The sequence below is a fragment of the Erithacus rubecula genome (genome assembly GCF_903797595.1).
Source record: "Erithacus rubecula genome assembly, chromosome: 8".
In the NCBI taxonomy this organism is placed as follows: Eukaryota; Metazoa; Chordata; class Aves; order Passeriformes; family Muscicapidae; genus Erithacus; species Erithacus rubecula.
The window spans coordinates 16,672,619-16,698,830 of record NC_136659.1 but is presented as its reverse complement, the minus strand read 5'-3'; the positions used below and the strand labels follow the sequence as shown (position 1 = coordinate 16,698,830).

At 35.5% G+C, this 26,212-nt stretch overlaps 2 protein-coding genes across 2 annotated transcripts in view; one reads left to right on the top strand and one right to left on the bottom strand.

The window, feature by feature from the left end:
• SCRN3 (secernin 3) overlaps window positions 1–1,231 on the top strand; it is a 29,469-nt gene extending 28,238 nt beyond the window's left edge. The window contains exon 8 of the mRNA XM_079310379.1: window positions 121–1,231. Within this exon, the coding sequence (XP_079166505.1) occupies window positions 121–276 (156 nt within the window). The 3' untranslated portion in view covers window positions 277–1,231. The remainder of the gene's footprint in view (window positions 1–120) is intronic.
• Window positions 1,232–3,730: 2,499 nt separating this feature from the next.
• Window positions 3,731–25,870, bottom strand: GPR155 (G protein-coupled receptor 155; the record flags this gene model as incomplete). Its single annotated transcript, XM_079310324.1, has 15 exons — window positions 3,731–5,714; window positions 7,713–7,850; window positions 8,503–8,567; window positions 9,419–9,514; window positions 10,961–11,094; window positions 12,790–12,891; window positions 13,548–13,821; window positions 14,846–14,936; window positions 15,018–15,102; window positions 16,325–16,445; window positions 17,752–17,835; window positions 18,811–18,966; window positions 20,059–20,224; window positions 21,560–21,959; window positions 25,411–25,870. The coding sequence occupies 15 exons, from the start codon at window positions 25,868–25,870 to the stop codon at window positions 5,492–5,494; spliced, it is 2,595 nt and encodes an 864-aa protein (XP_079166450.1). The 3' UTR covers window positions 3,731–5,491.
• Window positions 25,871–26,212: the final 342 nt, after the last annotated feature.

Genomic DNA, 26,212 nt, shown 5'->3' with positions numbered 1-26,212 from the left:
CGCAATACTGACTTCTACCAACATAACAGATTAAAATAGGGACAGTAGAACAGAATTTTGTTAGGGTGGTTACTACATGCTCTGTATAGTTTTTAGTGAAATAAATGCTTCTTTTTGCAGGACAAAGGTAAAGAAATGCTCAAAGAGATACAGGAGTTGGAGAAACAGAAGATAAGTCAAATGGAATCAATCCTGCAGAATGGATGCTTTGATCCTAAGCACCTGGTTAATCTTTTTTCACAGTGTGTAGAAGAAGAACTCAAAATATATAGCTAAGAATATTATTTGAATGTGGTAAAATTTGGATTATAATTGTGTTTTCTAATGAAGAGGCTATATAGATTAACATCCTATTTTCACCATACCACATAGTATGGATAGTTTTAAAGATGCAGATTCATATTCAGGACAAATGGCTTTTGATTGCAAGAATGCTGGAAAGGCTCCTAAAAGCCAGGCAATGGCTTTGCACATGACAAAAAGCTACCAGCAGAGACTGATTTTGCTAACAAACAGATGCAATTAGAATGCAACAGCTTAATTAAATTAGGAAACAGCCCCATCTCTGAATGAAGAACCCTAACTCAGTTCTGGAGAACTCAGTTCTAACATACACACATGGAGCTTTTACAGACAAGAGAATTGCAGTAGACTTCAGACTACCTGAATTAAAATGGCCATGCTGAAGACTTTCTAAAATGTAGAAGCTGTGATAAACACTGAAAAAAAAAAAGATAGTGACACACAAACCAAGTAAGATTGATACTCAGTTGTTTGGTAAAACCATTTTAAGATACATTTCATATATGAACCTTCTACTCCTTCAATGTCAAATGAGGCAAAGTGTTCAAGGTATATTAAAAACAAATCACAGTTACAATAATAGTATTTTGCTGTAAGTAAGATTGTGAAATTTTAGCACATGGACTTCAACGCAAGCACCCTGTAAGTTAACTGCAGATTTCACTTTCTATTTTCCCCACCCTGATAGTAAAAAAATAAACTTATTTATATACAAGATGATTATTGTCAAATTAATTCTGCAGTGCACTTTATAGCATCATTCTAAAATGTTTTCTTGAATTGTTTGTTACTTTTTAAAATGGGGCAACTAGAAAGGAAGAGGTTAGGCTGCACAAGTATATACATGTGCTCAGCAGGACAGTTGAAAGTATTTTTAATTTTTTTCATTTCATATGAATAAAATAAATTCATGACTTGTTTTGCCAGAGCTAATAGACTATGCACTTAATTTAATCAAGCTTTTTGCCCTGCCAGGAACTCTTCCTTCCTGATCCTGTTTAAAAGTAATGATCAATATATGACACCACTTTTATTATCTGTAGCAAGGGCCAAACTGAACAAACAACAAAGATGATTCTGATTTTACCTCATGATCAGTAAGTCAGGATAATAAGCATGACTGTAAGCAAAAACAAAAACTTACTCAAAACACAGCACTTCTGCAAACCTTCAGAACAAAATATGAAATGGTGCACTAGAGCTGCAGCAGCAGTGCAGGACATGATACTGTATCCCCACAGACACAGCAAACCACAAAAAGATCATTCTTGGATGATTTTTCACATGAAGTTTTCTCAGTCTGTAAACTGTTCAATACCCCACTGGTAAAAAAAGTTAAATATAAAGAATAGATGGTCAGTGAAATTTGCAGAATTAATACGAAAATTAAGAGCTTGGTAGAAGTTATTTTTTCTGATCCTACAGTAAGAGTAGAAATCAATTTAGGATGCTGTGTCCAGATTCACAGCAAGAAACTACTGAGTTAGGAAAGGCTCTTTGAACTTTCTGTTTCTAGTGACCTAATGTGTACCCTTGGCAGTAACAAGCAAGACTGAGTGGGAGGCAAGACAAAGTATGTTTGAATTGACTGAACATTTTGTGCCTCTGTTGACAACAAAATTTCTTAGAATTCAGTAGCACGGTGGTTCAATACAGAAGTTCAATAGTCCAGTTTGTTAACTGGAAGATAAATTTAATAAAAATTTGCTGTATTTATCTGTTTTCCTTATGGAATATCTGTATCTAACAGTTACATATCTTTTCCTATTTTTGGTCATGAGCTGTTCTACACTGACTCTTTGATAGCTTCAAAGCATCACTAAATGTCAGGTGAAACTGTGCTGGAAGCCAAGGTATGAATCAAGTTTTCAGGTAGCATAGCAAACCAAGTGAAATAGTTTTATGCCTACAGTGCAAAGATTGAAGTTGTACAGGAAGAACAGTAGTGAAGTTGGAGCAGGCTTTTAAGTGAACTTCTTGGCTATTTAATCATGGGGTGGCAATTAAGGAGGTTAAGCACATTGGTCCAGTCATAAGGTAGGCAGATACAATCCAAGTGTGCCTCTCATTTATGTGTTGCTTTTTCCTTACTGGTCTACAGTACACAAAGTAAAAACAATGTAATGTGTGGATACAGTTCAAGTGATGGCCAACAGAGTATAGAATATTTCAGCACCTTTTTCTTGGGATTTCATCCTCCTAGAACACAATGTAAAAGCAGAAAATAAAGATGGGATCAGGAGAAACAAACAATCCTCCCTCCCACAAACCTTGTATTAAGAAAAAAAAAAAATAATTAAAGATCAGAATGTCCCCTAGAGGGCAACCTTCCCATGGGTTTTCACCTAGAAATGCATCTGACTTTAAAAGGTCTAGAGCTTTATGAAGAATCATTGTTGAAATTAAAAAGTACTAAAATTTTGTACAAAAAAACATATCCATCCCTGCTCATTATGACAATTATTTTGAGATGAGTCCTAGAAAAGGATCCAATTTTTCACTGTTCATTCCTCTAGACTAGTTCAATAGATGCTTTCATGGAACTTAGCTTCCAAGAGATTTATTCCAATCAATCTACCTTCAAAATAAAATCATTGCACCACTGACCACTTCTTTAAAGCAAAGCTCTAACTACCAGAAATCCACACAGCAACTATTGACAGAACATTAGCTTGTCAACTATTCAAAACTTGCCAGTGCTCCTTGGCAGAAGCAAATATTTACCAGATAAAAGAGTTACTTAACTTTCTAAAGCAACTCAAAGTCTATTATTGGCTTCCAGAAGTAGCCAGCAATTTAGAAACAAAATATTATATCCTGTATTTCATTCCTAGCTTCTTGAGTCTATTTATTAACCATCACAGACTCATCAGATGAATGGGTATGATATCAGTAATCCCAATGTGGCAGCAGTAAATCCAAGAGAATTTGGTGTTGGTTGATAATTGAAGGTGTTCTCTGTATTAGATTTGTAACAGAGACATTTCTAAGCAGAAATTTTGAGCAATTTCTTATGTAAAACAGATATGTTGTGTTCAAATTTAGGGGAAGGCAGAGCCATTATAAAAAGGGAAGCAGGACTTCTATGATGAAAATGAGAAAGACAAGAGTGTGAGAATAGTGACTATAAACAGAACTGTACAACTACCCTAAGATCAAATTCTTGAATGTTTGAAGAATAAAAAAAAAATGTATTTGGCAAGTAGATGACAATATGACACACTTCTAGAATGGAAGTATCTTTGAGTGGACACCCATTAAGAAGTGCTTTGCCTACTTGCAAAAGATCAAGGATGGATTTAAGAAATACCAGGACTGAAACCCAAGAGCCATGTTAACAAATCTCTCAGTAAAATACATTTGCTGTAAACCTTGGCACACACCCGTAACCCTCTCACACACCACATCACAGCTCAGAACTCTGAAATCAAATAACAGATTTATTGACAACTTGCAGTATTTAAAAGCCAGACATACTTGCAGTTTCTGCTCTTAAGTCACATATCTAATTATTCCAAATTATTTGATGCAGTTGTCTTCAACATTCATAATGGAAATATGCTAATGTTTTCCTTTGTGGCCACAGCCTGATACAAATAACAATTATATTGTTGATGGAAAACATTAAAATATACCAGGTTGTACAGCATACATAGGCAGCAGGATGTTATGTTTCTGTGCACACTGCGATCAGACTGACAGTAAAAGGAATTATTTTTTCAGTTTAAGTCTTGCAGGAAATTATAGCAACCATAAAACAACTGCTTGTTGAATAATAGCTTAGCCTGCTAAAATCACTTTTAATCCTTAATACCAATAAATGCAAAAGTAGCTGTAATAAAAATCTGTGTACTAAAAAAAGGAAAAAGAAGGGAAAGACTTTTTTAAAAAGGGATGAGAAGAGTTATTCATATACTTGAGCAAATAATTTTTAATACCTGGATTCCTTTCCCTCACTACATAAAATTTTTATATATACATATAAATGCTGTTCTTGCAGTTTTCAAAGGGCACCATAATGGCTATCAGATACAATACTTTGTCTTTAAACTTTTCAAAATATTGCAGAAGACACACAGTCCTCAGATTCTGCCTTTAATGCACAGGAATCCAAATGATACTAAAGTAACTAGCAGGAGGACACCTGAGGTTTATTAGAAATCTGCATTAGGCAACCACTAAAATCTAGGATATTTAGCTACTCTAAACCCTTGTCTGGATGTTCATTTAGGGTTCTTTATAGAACAGATTTTAAAGTCATTAATTTAATTTTTAAAGTTTTCTGATTTGAAAAAGAACTTTGTCTTGACTTGCACATGTACCCAAGGCTTCCATAAAAACTTTACTTGAGACTGGCACTTCTCATTTAAACTGTAAAGGCTAATTTCAGAACATAAAAATCTGCTCTTGATAAAGCTGTTAGTACCACCATAAGGCAAAATTTCAGAACAAATTGTTCCATTGTATAATTTCCTATTTTGGGAGTATTTCTGAATATTTCTATGGTTTTAAGATTTGATAGATTTGTACAAAACCATTACTTATTCCACTCAGTATTTGCCCAGTTTTGATTCCCTGATACTGGAAACATTGTCACTTCTATTTTCAATTCTATCTTTTTAACTGGAGTATTTTATCTTGGAGAAAAAACCCACCTGATCTCAGATGTAAGCAGCTAAAAAAAGTTCCTGGTGTTAGACAAGAGCAGAGTAGTAAAAACTGAGGTATGACAGAAGAAATCCTACTTCTGTGAAGTCAGGGGGAAGCCTGACTGTAAACAGGCATCAATACTTCATCAAACTAAAATATGGAGAACATCCAGCAGCATGAAAAATACTTTTCATGGAGTTTTTTTCCTCATTGTGGCATCAGTATTAAAGCTGCAGTTATAATGCCTTTAAAATACAACAGTGACACATACCATTTTACTATTTGTTTTGCTCAAAATGGAAAAAATGTTCTAAATCCAGAGCATCTGGTTTTGTTTAGTAGCATTCCGCTTGGAATGCTGACTAAATAGAACTTTCTACCATTTCCTTCAGAATAGACACAAGTAGAACCACATCTCTTAATTTTACAAGGGAGAATAACAGTTCTCTGAGAAAGAAACACTTCCCATTTCAGTAGTGAAGGCAGAGGAGGTGGTCACACTCACCCCAGCTACCTGCCCTTTGCCTGCACGCTGAGGTCAGTGGCTCTCAAGTGCAGCTGGTTTCCTGGGAATAAAGCGGTAATACAAGTACTCATCACGGAACTCAAACTCGTTGGTGATGTGCTGGACCACGCCTCCTTTCAGCAGCCTGTCCCCATAGACCACAGCTTCTCCACGGTCAGAGGCAAGGCCAACTTGCATGAGCCAGTTCACCAGGTCACAACCAAAGAAGATGCCAGTGGAGATCTTCGCACCACACCTGTATGTCAAAGGAATGATTCACCCACATGTTCTGTAAATCTGGTATCACCACTGCTCGATGGGGAAAGGCAAGGAAAAACAGCAGGAAACAAGGAAAGACATCATGATAGTTAAGAGCATGTTAGAAGAGAATTTGCAAGTTTTGTATATTAGGGACATGCCAATGTTCACTACCTTTTCCTACAGACATTTCAATGAAGCAATATGGACGTACAAAGGCTTTAGGCTTCTAAATGAAATTCGGTGGACATGAGTAGCATTTTTTCCTAAAAACTCACACACTGTAATTCTATTTCTTGGGCACTTACTTCCCATGTACTTCTGACCCTTTCTGCAACACAATATCTGACTGGAGAGCAACTTGTCCCCAGCAACAGGGATTCTGTTTGAATTTTAATTATTTTTATAATTTCTGAACACTTTTAAACAAACACTAACTGCTTACACACATTGGAAACAAAGCCCATTTATAACTTGCATATCCTGTTAAATATTGACCACACACAGAGTACTAAGAATAAATAAAACCTTTACAAGACCCATTTTTTAATGTATTTATCAGGCAATGATGCTATCATCTGCCTAGTTTCAGCAGACATACCATGCAAAAATTTCTCTGCAGCAATGAATGCTTCTGGTTATCTAAAATCTACTCTGTGGTTATCTAAAATCTACTCTAGCCCAAGCACAGGTTTCTAAATGTGATTAAGAGCTAAATGACAGCATAAGCAAAAATTTTCCCTATTTTTTTTTAAGTTAAAAGCAGCAATACAGAGCAAGCATTAACATCTATTAGCAGATGCAAAATGAAAAGAAATTAAAATCCATGGTTACGTCTCAGTTACAGCACATTTAAATCAAAGAGGATAGGATCAAGTTAGATGAATATTTGAAATGAGAAGATAAATGCATTGTTTTAACTCACAAGGAGAAATAAGACATGAACCAAGTTCTGCACAAACATAATATTACAACAATAAATCAACAAATGTCATAATTTCTCAGGTGGATATGATTAATAAAAACCACAAAGTACAACTAAATGAACAGCCCAAGAAACCACAACAGCAGGACAGGCACGGGAGAAACAGTTGTAAAACCTGTTCTATTTCACAACAGACATTTTCTGATACATCCTTCATATGGAATATTACTGACTTCTGAAGAGACTGAACAAAATCATGATGCTGTCTAAAACAGTTTTGCAATATGGTTCTGGACTACGTGACTATTAAAAGACCACCCCACCCTGCCAAGCTAGTCCTACTTAAAAGCTGACATGACAAGAGTAGTCAAAGTGTCCTGTTAGAACAATTAATGTCTCCATTTCATGTATTTAAACAAAGGCAAAGTCTTTTTCTTGTTCCTACTGCATTTCTCTTCTTATCCACCTACACATATCTGAAGGCATAATCCTTGATTTAGGCAACATAATTTGCCTTTGAAATCTTTACTGGTCTCATAAATTGAAGTTAAGGCCTCATTAGAGGTATGAGTAAAACAAATTACAGAAACTCAGAAGCTATCAAAGTCCTAAACCCACTGTAGTCTCATTCGTTGAGTGGCCTCTGAGTACACACTAAAATCAGTTGCAACAGTTTTGCCACCTAAAAGCTACACACTAGTAAACATTTAATTACTAATACAGACAGTGTCTCACTCTACAAACAAAACAAAGGGTTTCAATGCATTACTACAGGTATTATCATATATATTATTTTTAACTCCATTTAAATGTAAAACCTGCAGAAATCCCTTAATGATATAAAACTTTTTATAATTTATTCTCCCATTTAGGTTTTAAATACAATAACTTGCCCCTCAATGTTTCAGTGTGAGGCTAGAAGCATTTCTCTCTTAGTTAAATTTTTAATCCTTACCTTGAGGTTTAAATAAATATACCACAACAGGAACCACCCACAAAATTAACTACATTTAATTACTTTCAAAACCTGTGTGCTTTGTACACAGGTTATATGTGCAGGAAGAACCTTACCTCCTGCCTTTGACAATACTCTTGACACAGTGATCTCTGTGATAACGAACAAATTGTTGACAGGTCATCCTGATTTCCTCAGGTACAGAGGCATCTGTATGCCCTGCTGCTTCTCTTCCACCCCAGAAAAACTCAAGTCTAGGAAAAAAAAAAAAAGAAAAATTCAAACAGCAAATCAAGCAGAGGCATGTTTTTGGAAACTTCAAATAACAGAATGGACCTCCCAGGAAGCTTATCACAACCTCTTTTTGTGCCCAATACTTTACATATAATCATCCTAATATATTTGTATGGTTTTTCAACACAGAGGTGTTATTCTAGGCTTGGGCAGAAGCAAAGTCAGAGAGTAGCTGGGAGCCAGCTCTAGCTGCTGAATTCTGTGTACCTCAGCTTAAAGGTAAAGGCAGCTTTGTACAACTCACTCCTCCACTGTGGAAGGGCCTGTCCACACAAAGTACTGGCACAGGGTTATGAACACATCCCTATTTAAAACAGGGATGATATATGCTGATTCAGCATCCATATCTATGTTTTAGTTCATCAGCTGAAGTTATTTCTGAAGATCCATCGTTTGGCAAAAATTTCACCTCTAGGGAGCTTGTAGGACTTATGTTTTTGAAAGTGTCATTAGGATGACAGAAATCTCTCACACAAATGGGAGAGAAAAATAAATTTGGAAGATTAAGTAAATAGGAAATGGAGTACTATAGCACTGAAAACTCAACACCCTTCAGAAATGATTATCAGTAATAATTAATTTTATAGGTGTAAGTGTAAAGATTCTATTTACCTTCGCTTGAATGGCAGAATGATTAAATGCTTATCTAAGCCAAAAATACCAAAGCAAATGAAGCCCTGGAGAAAAAAAATATAGAAAAACCAACATTAAGCAAAAATTTTGGTTTCTGGAGAACAGAAAGTAAAACTCAGTGCCAAATACATTTCATGTGTAAATTAAAGTATCCCTCTTCTCTAAATATCATTCAAAATGCATTTTGCTTCTACTTTGGCTTTTCATTTGGACCTTAGAAAGACATATCAATACCTAACAGTCCATCATATAAAACCTTCAAGAAATAGTTCAGTAAAACTAATGCTGTGACATGCCACTTGACACTTTGAGATAACTGGCAACCTTACATAGTCAGGTATTAAATCTGTCTTTGTTAATGCCAAGGAAAGAACAGACTTACAGTAATTTGAGTGCTAGAATGCTCTCAATTCATTTTTCTGTGCAGCTTTTATATAAAACTATCATTACTTGATACTGCAGTGCATCTTGTAGGCACATGTGCCATGGATGTGTAAAATGTTCCTCTAGTGTGTGTATTAACACTGCCTGGCTTTCACCTTCATGGATGACAAAGCTGCCTTGTGTCAGGTGCACTGAAATAGGTCATGTGCAGCCACAACCAGCACCCATCTTCAGCTCTTCACTGTGGTGCTGTCACTGAAACCAGAGATGCTCATTTAAACCTTACAGAGAAAGCATCCATGGAGCTGCCTTGCAACTGATCTAACTCCACAGAAGAGACACCAGTGAAGCTTTGGTACAAATAAGGCTAAATTCCTACTCACTTTCCATGAGCATTTGGCATTCAGTTGTCATTTGCACTTTTGAAAGTGCTCACAGTCACAGAGGATGTGCATTATCTGCTGCACAACCCACCAACAAGGTCATTTTCAGAACAAACATTGGTAAGTACCTGACCAAAATTAAACACAGCACAGAAGAACTGCAGTTCCACATACAGCCTTCCAGGCTCTTGGTTGAACAGCCACCACAAGCAACTGGAGAGATTCTTTAAAGAAAAGAGAAAAACAACAAAACCTGATTGTTAAAAATGAAAAGCTTTCTTCTCTTCACATGCTAATAATTCTTGCACAATGTTTATGGTCTCTATTTAACAGATAATTCAGATAAAGACAAATAAGAGGGAATAAATACCTTAAAACATCATCTCAGGCTTAACAGCTAGGTAGGAGGGGGGACTTTGGATGTTTTAAACATAACAATGCAAAGCACACAGTGTAAGAGGTCCTACCTCTTTACATGTTTATGTCAGGAACTTGCCTTAAGCATACTTAGGTTTTCAACATAACACAGACAATATCAGCCCAGACAGATTTGCAGTGTTTGTCTTAATGCTGCTTAGCTGAGACCAGTGCATTCTACATATTTCTTGCAGAGTTAGGATTATGTTAAGCTGAAGCACATACCACTTCAGCTATTTGAGATGCCAGACAGAAGGAGGAAACCTCCAAAGTTAACCCATTTGGGTGTAAAGGCTAATTCTTTAAAGTAACTGATCTTATTTCATAGTATCTATGTAATCATTCAGGTACAGCTAAAATACAGGCAACAGTAGAAGTTAAATATAAAAGATGTAAAAAATAAACTAATATGGAATACTTGATACAGGAAATATGAGAGGTAAACATTTCATTTTGTAATTTAACAGAACTTGAAAAGCAGTATCTATTAACCCACATTGTTGTGCTGCACCGTCCTGCTTTGTAGTATTATGTATTTGTGCCACAGTACTTTCCATTTCAAATACAAATTCTTCCCCCAACTGTCATCCACAAGAAACTCAACTTTGAGCATTACATTCAGAGAGCAGTTTCTCACCTTTGTAATTTAAAAACTGAAATTATATCCCCAATGCATTACTTTTTGGTATTTCACACTTGTGCACAGGAGCAACCACCAACACATCTTGGAGTTATTAATGATGAGTGGCAACACTTAACTTAGCAACATTGCTCCAAACACCACTAAAAACAACAAAATTGCATTTTTCCATTTCTCAGAGAAATCCAAGTTCCAATATGAGCCTGATCAGATGGAACAATTTTTGTAGTCTCCTTCAGAAGTAGCATTCAGTTTATTATTTTTAATTGATAATAGGAAGAATTTTAAGAATATGGAAGAACTCTTGAGAAAACTGGGAAGAGGGGCAGTAGTGATGAATTATATAATGATATAATTTCACTTTTTTCCCCTTTAGGGTTCTCCAGTATATTGCTCACTATCATCCATTTTAACCTGTGTTTAATTTATGATGTGGCACAGAAAACTTAATTTTTTTACATCCCTCTTCCACTAAGGAACCAAAATACAGCCTCTATTTTATTTAATGAACTGCTACTTAAGCAACTGGAAGATTTTTACTGGATTGTTTACATAGCTTTCCTACAAATCATTCTACCTCAATGAGTTAACATGGGGAGAAAAAAATATTTACAGCAAATAGGCCAACAATAAGAAGCAAGCACAGCAGCACATGTCTGGCCAGCTGTTTGTCTCCAGTCTGTAGAAGCTGCTCTTCCTGAGCCAACACACACGTTTGAGCACTGCAGTGACTCACACACTGGTCCACTGAAAAACAAATCAGAAATTTTTCATTAGGCTTCTATCCAGAGAACTCCATGAACAAACTAGCTAAAGTAACCTGCTGAGTCAAGTTACCTTGCAAGTATCTCTACTGAAGTGACACACACAAAATTTAATATTGCTTCTGACAATAACCTGTTCTGCCACCTATTCTCAAATGAAACAGTTTAAGTTTACATGTGCTCCTGAAGTGAAAAAAGTTTTTCCAACAATTTTTCTTTCAAAGATTTAATTAAAACACTGTGTAGTTAACACTGAGAAAACACCATTAGAAAGAATAAAAATAATGAAATAATAATGAATAATGAAAAAATATTTCTCTGAGCAGTAATTTTAAATTTATATCTGAAAATATTAAAATATACTGTCAGCTCTAAAGTTTTTACTCTGCATCTCAGTGTTGTTGAGCTCTATATCAGACAGACAACTGCACTTGTTTTAGGTCTGTGACTGTATTTTTCACACCATATATCAGAACACAATCATAATTCTATCAATGAAAAGAGCCAAACAGGGAAAAGGGATACTTGTCTTCCAGCTACAGAGCTCTAATTCTGAGTATCTTCCTCTAGATGGCAGTGAAAAACTTCCTGGCAAGACTGTAGCTAACAATTTGCACCAGATACCTCAAAGCAGCTCAGTGAGATAGCAGAAGAATTAATAATTATTGCAGCCAAAGTTATAAAAGTGAATGCATTACAATTTGCTTTTACTGATTTATAGTTTAGAAGTGTTCACTCAGGAGGTCAAAATAATTTCCACTCAAAGTATTTTCCACCTTATCTTTTAGGATAAGAAGATTAAATTGGCCTTCCTGTGTTCTTGAAGACATTCTTATGGTGCTTGTCTGAATTACTTAATAGATAAAATAGTTGGCAATAGGCAGAAAGACGTAACTGAAGTATGCTTCAGTGTGAAATATTTAGATTTATTGAAAATTATGTTGCATGCAAACAAAGCATAAGGATATGAACTTCTTGTTAAGAATGCATGAAAACAAGGAAAAAGAGCCAAGTTGTACTGGCAGCCAGCTTTGATTACTGACAGTGATGCACAGTGAGAATGCACTGGGCATGCAGTTTTCAGACAGGTGTTGAACAGTCAGTTCAATCCATTTTTTTCCATTTTAGTGACTTCTAAGGCCCTCTTAGTCAATTTTATCCACCTCTCTTCTCTAGATATACATAGAACACAGCAGCATGGACATTTAATCTAATTTGCAGTAAGCACTTGCTCCTCTAGATCTCATTTTAGTTTCAAAACCTGTGCCTGATTACAACAAAGGCTTTTTTAAAAGATGCAAGATGTGAATATGAGAATGTAAAAAAAGTAGTTAATATTAAAAGCTCAATGCAAGGTAGGGTTATGAATTTAACTTCCTAGCATCCAAACAAGACAATGATGGAGAAGTAAAGTATGAATGCCCAAAACACATCATTGTGGTAAAGTAAGTGGCATCCAAAACAACTGTCCATCTTGAGCACTGAAAGACTACAAATAACTACCAGCAGAAGAAAACAAACACCTGTAATACTGTCTAATAACTAAATTTAATACAAAATATGAGTTATCCAGGTGCACCTGAGAAAACAATAGCTCCAACAGTTTCTTTGTGAGAATAACACACAGAGGTTGGGGAAGAGCCTGCAGCATTAAAACAAGGAGATATTACTGCTTTACCTGTTTCAATTGGAGGAACCTTGCTCTCAACAGCACTGGACACTGCTTTGTTGTCTTTAGCACAGGATAATTCACCATTTGTTGTTTGACAAGAACAGCAACCTGTTCAGTATATACAGTAATAGGATAGTTAGCTTGCTTCACTACCATAATTCATTTTCAAGTGTAACAATATATTCTATGTAGCTTTAATTATTATGCTCAAAAATAACCCTAAAGGAGAAGAAAGATCTAATTTTTCAATTTGTTGAGAGGGCAAATGGGTCACAATGCTAACAGGTCACTAATACTAATAGTTTAACATAACACTACCAGCACTGAAGCAACAGGAGTAGTTTTAGTTATAGGCAAAAAACCCAGGAAGTTATCAAAAAGGCTACATACAAAAAATGACTAGAAACACATTGAGTGTTTCTGTTGGCATTTAATTCATTGTCAGAGAGACAATTCAGTGGGTAAACAATCTAAGATGCTCAGTGGGCTGCATTTATCACATCCTTACCAATGTATCACTACTTACATAAAAATCAGCTACAGGCTTTTCTTCTTGTCCACTTACACAACTCTTACAATGGTAAAAACCAAACTTTTCTTAGAAACACAAACCTAAATACTTGGTCAGTTATACCTAGATTTTCTTCTGTTCTAGTCTAACACCTGAAGCTGTAAACTGTCCTTCCCAGGTCAGAATTATACCTGGAATATTAGTTTATAGCACCCTAAGCCAATTATTCTTTATACAAATATATTTTGTCTACCTCTTTCTGAAGATGTCTGTGCAGAAGATTCTGGAGAACACTGTGCAGAAGATTCTGGAGATGACTGTGCAGAAGATTCTGGAGATGACTGAGTCACAGTGGATGAAATGTGATTCTGCCCACTGCCTTCCACTTCCACCTCCTCCACTGAGCTACGTGGTGAGTATGGGTTCAACACCCCATAGCTGGACCCTTGCCTACTTCTGTTCATGCACATCAGTGAGATGCCTGACATCAGTATGCTGACAAACAGTATCACTGCTGTGGTAATTATCTGTTAAAAAAAACAAAGAAAATGCACCTAAATATAGGAAAATAGTTGCATGTGTCTGTCTTTCTAACTTCTGTACTTTGCTAAATACACTTACAAGTGCATCTTCTAACTTCTGTACTTTTCTAAATACACTTACAAGTGCATCTGAACAAGACTATGTTTTCCATATTTACTGTTCTTGCACCTCATGGCACTGAAAGAGACTAATTTTCCTTGCCTGAGTAACTCAGCTTGTTTGCTTTTCAAGCATGGACCCTTGTTTCCCATGCAATCAAAAAACATCCCCTCGTTGTCCTCCCCTTTCCTCTCAGGATCACCACTGGGTTAAGTTCTGTTCAGGCACCTTTTAATTCCAAAGAGGAATGTGCTCTAATTTACATGCTTTAGCCAATGGGGAGCACCCTATTAATTAGTCTTTCCTTCTAATCATCTGCCACTGATACCAGAATCCACTCTCAGGCTATTTAGTACTTGTGAAAGTGCCACATGAACAATCCTGAGTGACTCATGGACGCTCTGTCCATAAGAAAGAGGGAGAAAACATGACAAATACCTATGCTAGTACACTTCATGCCCTCTGATAACAGGAACTATTTACTGCCAAAAATGGTAGCTCAGGGTGCTTCAACCTATGCTTGTGCTGAGAAGCCTACCATAGTGCAAGCAGTTACTGCTACACAGGTGATGCATATCCTATCTATTACAGGCCAAGAGCCATTAATTATAGGTAATAACCATTTTAGATAACTATCATGCTAGAATACAAATTAGTCAGAAGGAAAAGGGCTCTGCAATTAATTACCACTCCTAAGATTTCTCTTTGAGAAGCCTACTCCCTTTTTTTCTTAGTCATAGCTGCCTAAACATGAAGGTTCTTCTCCAAACAAATGTTCCCAGTGGTTCATTACAGAAATACATTTTTGTATAAATCTATAATAGTTCTATTATAGTAGCCTGACTGAAAGCTACTTGCACATGTAGCCTGGCAGAAGTCTGAAGTGATGAGGACAGAACACATTCATACCTGATGTTTTCCATAAAAAAAGGCAGAGTCAATACTAGTGTTGTTACGTTCACCAACAATTAGTAAGATTCCTACCAGAACTGTTGGGACTCTGAAAGAACAAAATAGCAAGCACATAACATATTTAGCATGCTCCCACTAATTCAGCAGGCAAGCATCTGAATTAACTTACCCCCATCCAGCTATAATGATTAACCCAATGGGAATCTTTACTGTTTCTCTCTTCTTCAACAGAAACAAAGAAAAAGACAGAAAACCTAAAAAGCCAAACAAAACCAAAAGAAAAGCCTTGTTTATTATTAAAAAGGGAACTGGTAAGTACAGAGCCTAGAAACTCTATGATGTGACCTGCTCAATAGCTTTTCTTCTCAGACCTTTAAACAGTCCAAAATCATTTGTCTGATTGTATTCTGAGAAAATAAATTAGAACTACCTATTGCCTAAAAATTCATGTTAATAGTGAAACACTGAAAAAATTCCAGGACATTTTATATTAAATATTCACTTCTAAATAGAAAGGTTAACAAGAGTAAAAAAGATGTCACATGTTCCAAAAGAACATTTAAGATTCAGGTATTTAGATATCAATAGCAGTTTTCTATTCCAACACTCTCTAGTAACCAATAGTGTTGTATAAAGTTATAATGCTTCTTTAAAAACTGGCTAGTCCTTCATAAAGTCAGTGATAAATTTAACTAAAAGATTTTGCATGTTTTTAGGTATATAACTCATTATGAGAGTATCTTCTAGAATTACCTATCCTACTTACACCTCAGCAGCTCACAGCATTCTCACGTGGAAGGAAATTCAGTAATTGTGTTAGGCCCCACCAGTCATGAGCTACATATGCCAGCTAAACAAATATAACTCACTCCAGAAAAACACCACAAGAATTAAACCCATAGCTTCTGGACAAAAATATCTTGAATACCCAAAATCTCTTTTTTTAAATTGTATATGTAAGGTTCTCCAAGTTTCTTGAAACATCTTCCAATTCTTTCTATTTCAATTCCTGCATTAATCTTAGGCACACATATTGTTTTTAGAAATTAAAATTTCCAGTTAAAGCTACTTGGGTATTTCCCTTCATTCTGTATTTTCTACTTTTCAATGCACCAGATTTTTAAATCTAGTTAATGCTTAATAATTAAAATTTTAAACTCTGCATTAATTAAAAAATCATCATTAAAACTTTGATTAGCTGAAGGGCAACCCACCATTTGCTTCTGCCTTGAGAGTAGGCTCTTGTCACACACCAGCCAGGCTGCTGTATCCAGCAAAGGCAAGCCACACCTGCCCAGGTAGAAGCTTCCAGCAGCAGCAGTGCCTAACACTAAACCTCAGCACAACTTACAGGTACCCCCATTGGTAGAACTACAAACAAGTGAAAGGAACAAGGACTCCAAAGAATATAATAACATTATTGCAGGACATTAATCTTTCATTGCAGTACCTAGGCTCTGCCTAGATAAATCATACCTGTCCATAGGTAGGTGCTATACAGTGAGCTGTAGAGGAATATAAATACGAGGATCTGTATGGTGATGTCTTTCTCTTTAACAGTGAAATTCCATGCCACCATTCCAATGCAAGCAACAAACTGGAAAGAAAAGTAAGATACCATCTTTTGAACTGGGAAAGCAGAATGACAAAGAAAAACTAACAGCAAGCTATATACCTGCAGTAAGCTTTAAACTCCACCCCCAGATGCACTGGAGGGTGATGTTATGAACGGGTTACTCCATTTAGCAATAAAGCACTACCACAGTCAATTCAGTACTGCAGTTGTGTCACTGGACTATGCTACCTTATTTTCAGAAGGGATTTTTAACAGCAAGCATATAGTTCATATAAACTAGGAAAAATGCAAATTAGGTAAACCCCTCAACTTCAAATATCTCATAGTAGGTAAAATGGTGATGGTTTTTGGCAAGTACAAACCATTTACCTGAATTGATCTGCACATGAAACTGAGGTTAATGGGTATTTGTTCAGCCAAGAATTACACACCAATTGTCACCCAGTGATACTGCATATATGATAATTTTAGCACTGAATGAATCTGAAAAGATAGGCTGAAGTATTGCAGAAACAGTATCACAGTAGTTCAATTTTATTTTTTTTCAAGTTGAAAGCTAGCTTTGTTATTACAGAACAGAAGCACCTGCAGTTCTCATACATGACATTTTTCAAATGTGACTCCATGATCAGAGCTCAGAGAGTTTACTATATATAGAGATATTTCTAAAAAAAAACTACAGAACACTTCAGAAAGCACTACCACACAGATGTATTACAAGCACAGGCTGTTCCAGTTGTGCAGTTGACTTCAAGGGAATAAGGAGCATGTACTCTGTAGTTCCCTCAGATTAAATAACAATTAAAATTAATCCAGAGCCACTTGTCTTTGGCCTTCCCTAGCCACCAGCCATGCATTCCCACAAACCCTTGCACATCCTTGCACCAGCACTTGCACTTGCTGATCCCTCAGCAAGAGCTTCAGGGGCATAAACCAGTACAGGGATTATTTTTCTATTTAGTTCCTTGAATTGGGTCACTATAGCGTCAAACACAGGCAGCTGCTGCTCCTGGTATTGCCAGCTTCAGGTGGGTATAAATTGAAACAGAAGTGCACTCAACAGTATTGGGCAATAACTAAGAAAACACTTCCAAAGTCACTTTCCATTCTGATTGTTTATAGTTCTGTTTAGAAATCACAGTGCCAACATTAACTATCATTCTCTTCAAGGGTGTATTTCAAGGCACAGAAATTGTTTAGACAAATCACACATTATATTCACCTGCCCTCCACAGCTGGCTATGAAGATCTCACTGTAGAAACCAAACATATAAAATTTTTTAAAAAATACTTAAACTTACACAACATCATTCTCCTTACTACTGACCTGAGCAACAAGCAGATTCGTTGTGATCATATGAGGAAGCTGTTTGTATTTCTTACTCAGAACAACAACAGTAAGAGACCAGGTCTGTAACACACATGAAGAAAAATGAATTTAAGAATAAAACAAAACCCAAAAGAACAAGAAAAGTATTTTGGCAGATAATGGTGAAATTAAATATACAACAGATCTTGGCAATATGACTGCTAGAGTATGCTGCCAGCCTCTGTGCCTCAGCAGCTGCACCAGAAAAAGCAATGCATCTTTGTGTACTCGTTGGTGAAGTATTTCCAGGAAAGAGCAAGAACTTGCCTGAAGCACACAGAAGGCCTGTTAGTTCCTCAGGACACAAATGACCACAGTTTAACCTGGCAATTTAGAATTTAAAATCCACACCAACCTCCTCTGAATCTCCCAAAATGATCTGACAGCAAGAGGTAGCATTTACTTCTGGCTTTCTTTCAGGCAGTTTCAAGACATCAGGACTTCAGTGAGACAGCTTCAGAAAATTCTAACTCCTTCCAATATGGATGTTTTTATTTGAAAAAAGTAAATAAAATAATCATACTATCTATACTTTGTATAAAACCAAAACAAAATTCCCATTGGCCTTCTGGATTACCAACTCTGTTTTTAAGAAAAGAATTTCTAGTAAAGGAATTTGATAAACATAATTTTTTCCAGTTAAACTATTTCCTTAATGCTCATTAAGACTTCATTAAACAAATATGCCCTGACATTTCTGGAGCTGAAGTTTGTACACAGCCTTCATTACTGTGACATCCAAGCATTTCACCTGGCTTGACGTAACTAGTCTCTGTGGTGTAAGCAGGTACTTTAATTCCCTCACACCCTGTTATTAAAAAAAGAAAACAAACCTAACAACAAAAACCTCTCAAGCTCTGCACTAAATGCTCTAATTCAGTCACTCATCTTTCTCTGCAGTGCAGCTTCCCAGCAGACCCATACTCAATCAAGATGTTTAGCTCCTTCCCCATCCTGCAGGAGGCTATGAGGAAATGCAGCCCCAGCGTGGCTCGGTTTGCTGCCTGTCTCACCCACCAGGGAGATGAGGCTGACGATGCTGATGTCAAAGCTGACGTTCTGGAGAGCAGCTGCCAGTGGGTTGGGGTCCATGGATGGGATGGTCAGCAGCCATGCAGAAACATACATTATGGGGGCAGACACAAACGTGCTTATCACCATGCCTGAGGTAATCTGCCAAGAGTCAAGCACAAACAACAACAAAAATCACATCTCAAGCTAAATAATCTGCTTTCAGGAACACAACCTCTGGCAAAATTGGACCTTTGAATTAAACATACCAAGGCCTTTAACAAAAATGAGTTGTTTCTATAGTGAATTATTTAGAATTTGAGCCAGAAAGTATCTGGTTTATACACACAGCTAAACAGAAAATTTTAACAAGCTTCTGAAATAGCAGGAGTAGAGAGTTTCCCCCTGCAGATTTCTACAGATCTTTTTCATGTGTGTCAAATATAATAATAACTGCAGTCTAGGGGTGAATTTACACTGTCACAATTTGGTTTTGGATATAAATATAAGACCATAAAGAACTAAAAAAACCCCATGTAACTATGCAAATATTAATATGCACCAATTCATGAGAAGAAGCCATATGTATTTACAAGAGATTTCTAGTTTGGCTTCTCATTACCTACTTTCTAGAATTTGCACAGTGATGGAAGTGTGAATTGTTACTCCTACTAGAGACTCTGCTTTAAAGAGATTTTCTTAGCTCATAGGGCATAAAATTCCAAAATACAAAGCATTAAAAAAAAATGCAAATCAACAAAAATGTGTTAATGTCACTTCAAGTGGAAAAAGTAATTCTAAAATTTCTATTTTATGTTGAAAAATAATTGGTACTCGCTACTATATACATATAAAAAAAGTAAAATGCTTTCTAAGATTTAACTGAATCAATTAAAGCTTAAGATCTTTCATAAATTTTTCAGCTTTAAACTGACACTATTCTTAGTGAAGTCAGTAATTTCTTTTTTCCCCTATAAAAACATCTCAAAGATAAGGTCTTTGAAAAAAACAAAAACAACCCCAAAAAACAAAGTTCTTTATATCTAAAGTTATCCTAGCTTTTTCTATTAGAGTCACAAATTAAAAAAAAATACTATCAAGACACTTAAGACATAAGGAAATATCATGAGAGTACAAATAATTCTAAGATAACTATACTACAGAAAAGCAAATTCCTCAAGCCCACTTTTTATTTATTTCATCAACAAAGTTAAGCTAAAGTTAGGACATATTTGACAAAGTTTAACTACATACAATTCCAACTTCCATATTAAATTGACTTGCAAATATTGCGACACCAGGAGCTGCTGGAAAAACTCCATAAAGAAATGCATAGTTTGACAAACTGGTGTGATTGACCACACTGTCACTCTTGTCCAATAGCTCCACCATCTCTCTGCAGAGAAATGGCATCATGAGCCTGAAAGAGAAGGGGAAAAGTAATTGAAAAAATATTACTCAACCTATAACAAGACTCTTCTTTACCCAGGAAATTAATAAACAGGAAATTTAAAGCTTGTTTGAATACTACTTATGAAAAGCAAAACACTGACATCACTTTGAATGACTGCCTTTACTGTTATCAAAATATTTACCAGCTGCTTAAAAATCTTACATAACAAATTACATTAAAATAAAAAGGACAAGCATGACAACAAACTCAGGTATAGAAGCAGCTTCCCTGATTGTGCAGATACATTCTTTGTACAAACTTCGAATTTAGAGTGGCAAAACATTAAAAACCCTCTCAATTTTCAACTGTCACAGTAATAGCAGCTACAAGCAGTCAGCAGCTCTGAAATTCAGTCCACCTTTTTGCAAGCTGTCTGAAATATAATAAGGGCTCAAGCTTAAGGATCCCATGCCAAAAGTTTTGGCCAGCAAGCTGCCAGCATCAAGGCTATTTCAGCAGAAGCCCAGATCTCACACACTCAGTGTAAGCCTTACACAAGCTTACAGTAAAGCAAAGTGGTAACATTAAAACTCAATGTTTTTCACTTTTTTCATTATAAAATTTGTCATTAAGCTGGTTTACAGACTAGGGTCTTCAACTTCCCTGGTTAGTTGTGCTCGATACTCAAAGGCACTTTCAAATTTTACAATATAAACAAACTCAAGAACCAAACATTCTATTATGTTACTTGTAGTTCTGTAGGAAATAAAATATTTAATATTAAATAAACAAATATAAATTCTCTGAGATATATTCAAGGAAAGATAGTATAAGTTCTAAATAGAACTTGGCATTTATTCATGCTTAAAAGTCAAGCAGTTTTAGAGCACAAAGTGACCATTTTTACACTCTCCAATATAGCAGCTTCAAAGGCTTACAAAAATAAAGCAAGGAAAACCAACTAATTTGGAGATGCATTGCTTTAGCCAAATAACAGACAAGTACTAATCAAATATACTTAAACTCACTACTGTCTAACTATTTATTCAGTAAATTTTAATTTATGCTACTATTTTTCCAAATACCCAATTCACAACAGATGGCTTACAGACAGTCCATGAAGGGACAGCACCCCTTTCTTTCTCTGCAGAGCTGACAACAGGTTTTTAGTCTATTAAAAATTTCCTTTAAAAATTAACAGTTGTATTCTATCAAAGAGTTTGGGAAGCACTCTCTCAAAATACTGGAAGTGAAATGTACCATCATTATAAGGTTTTTTAGAGAAAAGCCATCTGACCAGAGTATTCAGAGCTCAAAACATCTAGAGAACAAAAAAAATAAAAAAACATAAATTGAACTTACAGTTTAGCTGTGATGAGAAGGATCAGTGCAACAAACATACCCTTTGTCAGTTTTTTTGTTTGTCCCACCATAGTCAGTCCAAGATAAAAAAGTGCAGAGCCAGAAAATGAACTTGCTAGTCCATCAAGGAAGTTTTCAAGGTATTCAGGAATTTTCTGACCAAGAATAAAGTTGGAGGCAATTCCTATGAAGACCATGAATACAATTGGGTTCTGCAAAACTCGAAGGAGTGCTAGGCCCACTATTTTGATTTTGCTCTGTGACACAGTGCGATTATTCCTCCACTTCTGGATTTCACAGAAGATAAACCCCAAGGGGTTTAGCATCATAAGAGATATTGGAGCCACTAGGTAAATGTACTGGAGATACTCTGGATAAGTGGTTTGATATAAAGCTTCAACTAGAAAACAGGAAATGAAGAGTTATGAGTGGTAACATTACAGCAGAACAATACATTGAAATACTGAAATTAAATTTTGCTCTCTGAAAACTAAAGAAAATTATTTAAGTTTCCTCCAGAAGGAACTGAAGGAATGCAGTTAATTAACAATCAATATAAGATAATGCAGGAAGAAAAGTTTCTCTAATCGTATTAGGCCTCAGTTATCTAAAGAACACATTAAAGACCAGATTAACTATCCAATACTATTTAATCATCCTACAATTAGTCAACATTTACAGAAAGAAAACAATTTAACAATTCTATGTTTTCTCCGAGTCATCCCAAATGCTGGAAAATTTTGGCTTTATTTCTGACTTGCTTTTCCTCCCCAGAAACATGACAGTTGTGGAGAACTAAATGCACCTTTGCAGGATACAAGTTGCTTCCCATCTTAAGGGAGTCTCACTTGTCTGGAATTTAATAAGTTTTCAATGAATAAGTCAGGTGTGATCTTTCTACATTGATTCAATACAACACAACAAACCAACAACCAGGAAAAAAAAAAAAAAGTTTAACACATAGCTATTGGTTCATTCTCTGGGACTACTTAGGACAAGAATTACTGCTGCAGTTATGGTCCCTCAAGGAACTCTAAATCATGAGCCTTTGTTTTCATTACTACTACAGACTTCTGAGCCAAAGTAGAATTGCTTCTAATTTCAAGTTTATTTCAAGTCTTATTTAAAGTACTTATTTGAAGTACTAAAGGCACTTCAAAAATCCTGAAAGCACTTCAGAAACATATACAAGATTCAATTCTAAAGTGAATTTAAAAAACACCCAATGCTTTAAAAGCAGAATGTTCTCCTTTACCTGACTTATAATAGTTACATTTAATAATTTTCTGGTTATTAGTAATCATCAATAATATACTACAGGTATTAATAGCATATCAATTGGAATACAGGAATATATAGTTAATTGTATCATAATTATTATATATATTATGTATTAGATATATACTATGCATACAGTTCATAGTTATTAACAACACTATTAACCTTTTCTGAAAAAGGTTTTCCTCATGACTAAATTTTTCAAAACCCAAAAGAGTTTTACCTTCACATTATTTATGCCTCTGGAATGACAGGAACTTCCAAATGCTAAATCAGCCCTCACTTTGAACAGTGAGGGCCTTGGGCCAAATAAACTAATGTTCTCAACTATCTGACTTCTTGCATAGATCAAAAAAGGCACTAAAGGTATTTTTATTTTTACAGGCTATTATTAAAGTACACGTATAAAAACCACCTGTACTAAAATTCTAAATGGACTGCTGAAAAGAAGTACCAAGTTTGGGGTTAGTTATTGCATTTAACAAGCCAGTTTTAAGCATTAAATACATCCTTGTAATCAAAACCACTTTAAACATGCTGGACACTTTTTATGTAAATAGTTTTTTTCCTAAAAGCTGTGACTGATGTTCTTTGTTGCTTTATATAGAATGCCCATGACACTCGAACACAACTCCACACATCACGTGTAAGTAATGTCTGAGTGAAAAACTTCAAAAATCTTTACTTCCTGGTAGAGTGAAGCTGCATTCTTAAGACAATAAATTAAGGCTTTTAAGTACTTTAAACCATGTATGATGTCAGAATGCATTTTACTGGGTACACAAAGTGGAATTAGATCATTGAGTCAGGGGGTGAAAAAAAAAAATAAGAATTCACTCTTAAGGAACTGTTAAGACAATATAAATAATCCACAACTTCTACCACTGATGAAAAGTTTTCTTTTTATTTAAATCATGGTGCCTGCATGCTGATTGATAAAAAAATTGAAATCAAAGATATTTATTTTTTTTTAAAACCAATTCTCCATGTCCCAGCTGCTCAACAGTACATATAAATCACACACTAGCTGTCCATGCTCAATACAATGAGTATGATTAAAGTCACAGTGACTGTCACCCACACAACACCTGTACTTTAACACACAGCTCTAGAAAATACCTGAATCTGTTTGGCAGAGGTGTACCATTATTACCCAGTAATAAAAAATCCCAAAGCTTTCTATCATAGTAATTCTGTCCACATCAGGGGTGTGCCACCAAACCTCTCTGCCAGTTGGTTCTTTTTCACCCCAACATCACTTTTTAATCTAGAACTGTCATAACCATGATAGCAGAAAAACAGTGATAAGCTTCAAATATTTAACCTGAGTTTTGATTTCCCTATTTGCATACATTTTCAAATGACAAAAAACAGCATAGTAAAGAAATAATAAAGAATAATAGTAATGTATTAAAGAAATTATGTGGGATAAAGACTAAGGAATGATTAAGAGTTCAAATTGCTTTTTAACTAGTGTTGGCTTAGTGCACAATTTGTCAATATTGATTTTTTTTTTCCATTAGAAATTTCCACTGCTACAGCATTTAAAAGTACTTTTTCATTAAAAGATCAGGCTTTGTTCAAAACACTATCTCTGTCAACATGAAAAACGGAAAGGCATTCTTTGTTGACCAGTCCTGCAAACACTTCAGAGAAGCTTGGGTAATATTTTACTAATAGCAAAAAGTTTGCACAGGTGACAGCATGAACCAAATACCAGTGAAAGTTTGGGGATGGGAGAAGGGAAAGGACAAGAGGAAATAAACCTCAAGAGCCTACAATGTTTCTGCTGCAGTAACTATTCCAATAAAGCTCTAAATGATGTAGATTTTGGCAAGATCATAGATACAAAAAATATAAATCATCTCAAAAATCATGAAGTACCTGAAGAAATATGCAGTCTTACATGAGAGTAAAAGTAGAAAGAATGTTCTAATCACAATGCAAGGGAAATACATTCAGAGACCCCCAGAATACACATATCAAAAAAAAAAAAAAAAAAGAGAAACTCTAATTGGTATCTAAAATGCGTACCAACAAACAAAGACATAATCCTCACAGCCCCATTTGTGGCATACTTTTGATTTCTTTCAAGAGGAATAAATCTCAGGTTTGCAAGAGAAACACAGTATTTTAATCTAAAAAAACTCCATGCAATTGCAGTTGTCTAAATTTTATACATATCAAGCAAATTTCAAGAGAATAAGAAAGGTTGAGGATTCTCCTAAGCATGCTACCCTGGAATAAGGAGAAAAATACTGGTGACTTCTAAAGTACTTTAAAATATGCATCTACTTGTTATATTGCACATTTGACCTTTCCTTTGTAATTGTATTTTCAATTATGTAATCAAACATCTTGCTTTTTGTATTGCTAGAACTAACTTGCTCTCTTTTTTCAGTTTTAACATTTCCTAGATGATGAGTTGTCTCAAATAGAATTTGAGAGGCCCTTCAAAAATTATTTCAACTGCATGGAACTTCAATTCAAAAGTCAATTTCAAATTATGGAAATATAAAAGCAAACACATGTAGAACAGTGACTATTAATTTTAAAGAAGAAAACATACTTACCTATTGGATATCCCAGTGCAAAGTCATTGCTTTGTGTAGCAAAAATAGGGAACAAACCTGCTTTGCTAAATCGGTTCTCAGGACTGGCTACTAACAATGTTAAAACACAGACTAAAAAAAACACAGCAGCTTTGGCAACTAAAACACTGTACAGGAAGGACCAATTCACATTAGAAAAATTAAGTACCACCATGTTTTTGAACAGTAAAGCCGGGAGTGCAAAACGGGACACAAAATTTCCCAGTCCTTTGGCCTGAGTTGATGTGATAATGTTGGCTCTTCCAGCTATGTAGCCACAAAGAATTATTCCAAAGCATTCCAAGAGGGCTGGGAAAAGCCTGCTTATTGACATAGAAGGAGGACCACCAGTGGTATTAAGTTCAGGTTGTCCAGGCAAAGAAAGAGACATGTTAGCTGAAGATGAGAGGTTCTGTGCAGTGAAGTCTGAATAGCTATCCATTTCCTCTGACCACCTCTTCCAAAAGAAGAGCGTGAAATGATCTCATCTGTAAAAAGGAACAAAAGTACATTTATTAAATTTATTCCTTTAAATAAAAGCTTATCTCCTCTTAAATTATTACAGAATAGACAACAGGAATAGCCATTACAAGAACAGAGCACCAGGAAAGGAAGATAAATTTGATGAAGAATCAAAGCTTCTCCACTCTGGTACAAAAACATTTGGGAAGGTCCTCTCTACCTTCCAGAAGGATTTAGAGTTAAATCATCATATCACCCTTGAAGTTTGTACGTTGCTTCATGCAACTTTGACCTCTCCCAACATTTCAATATCATGTGCTAA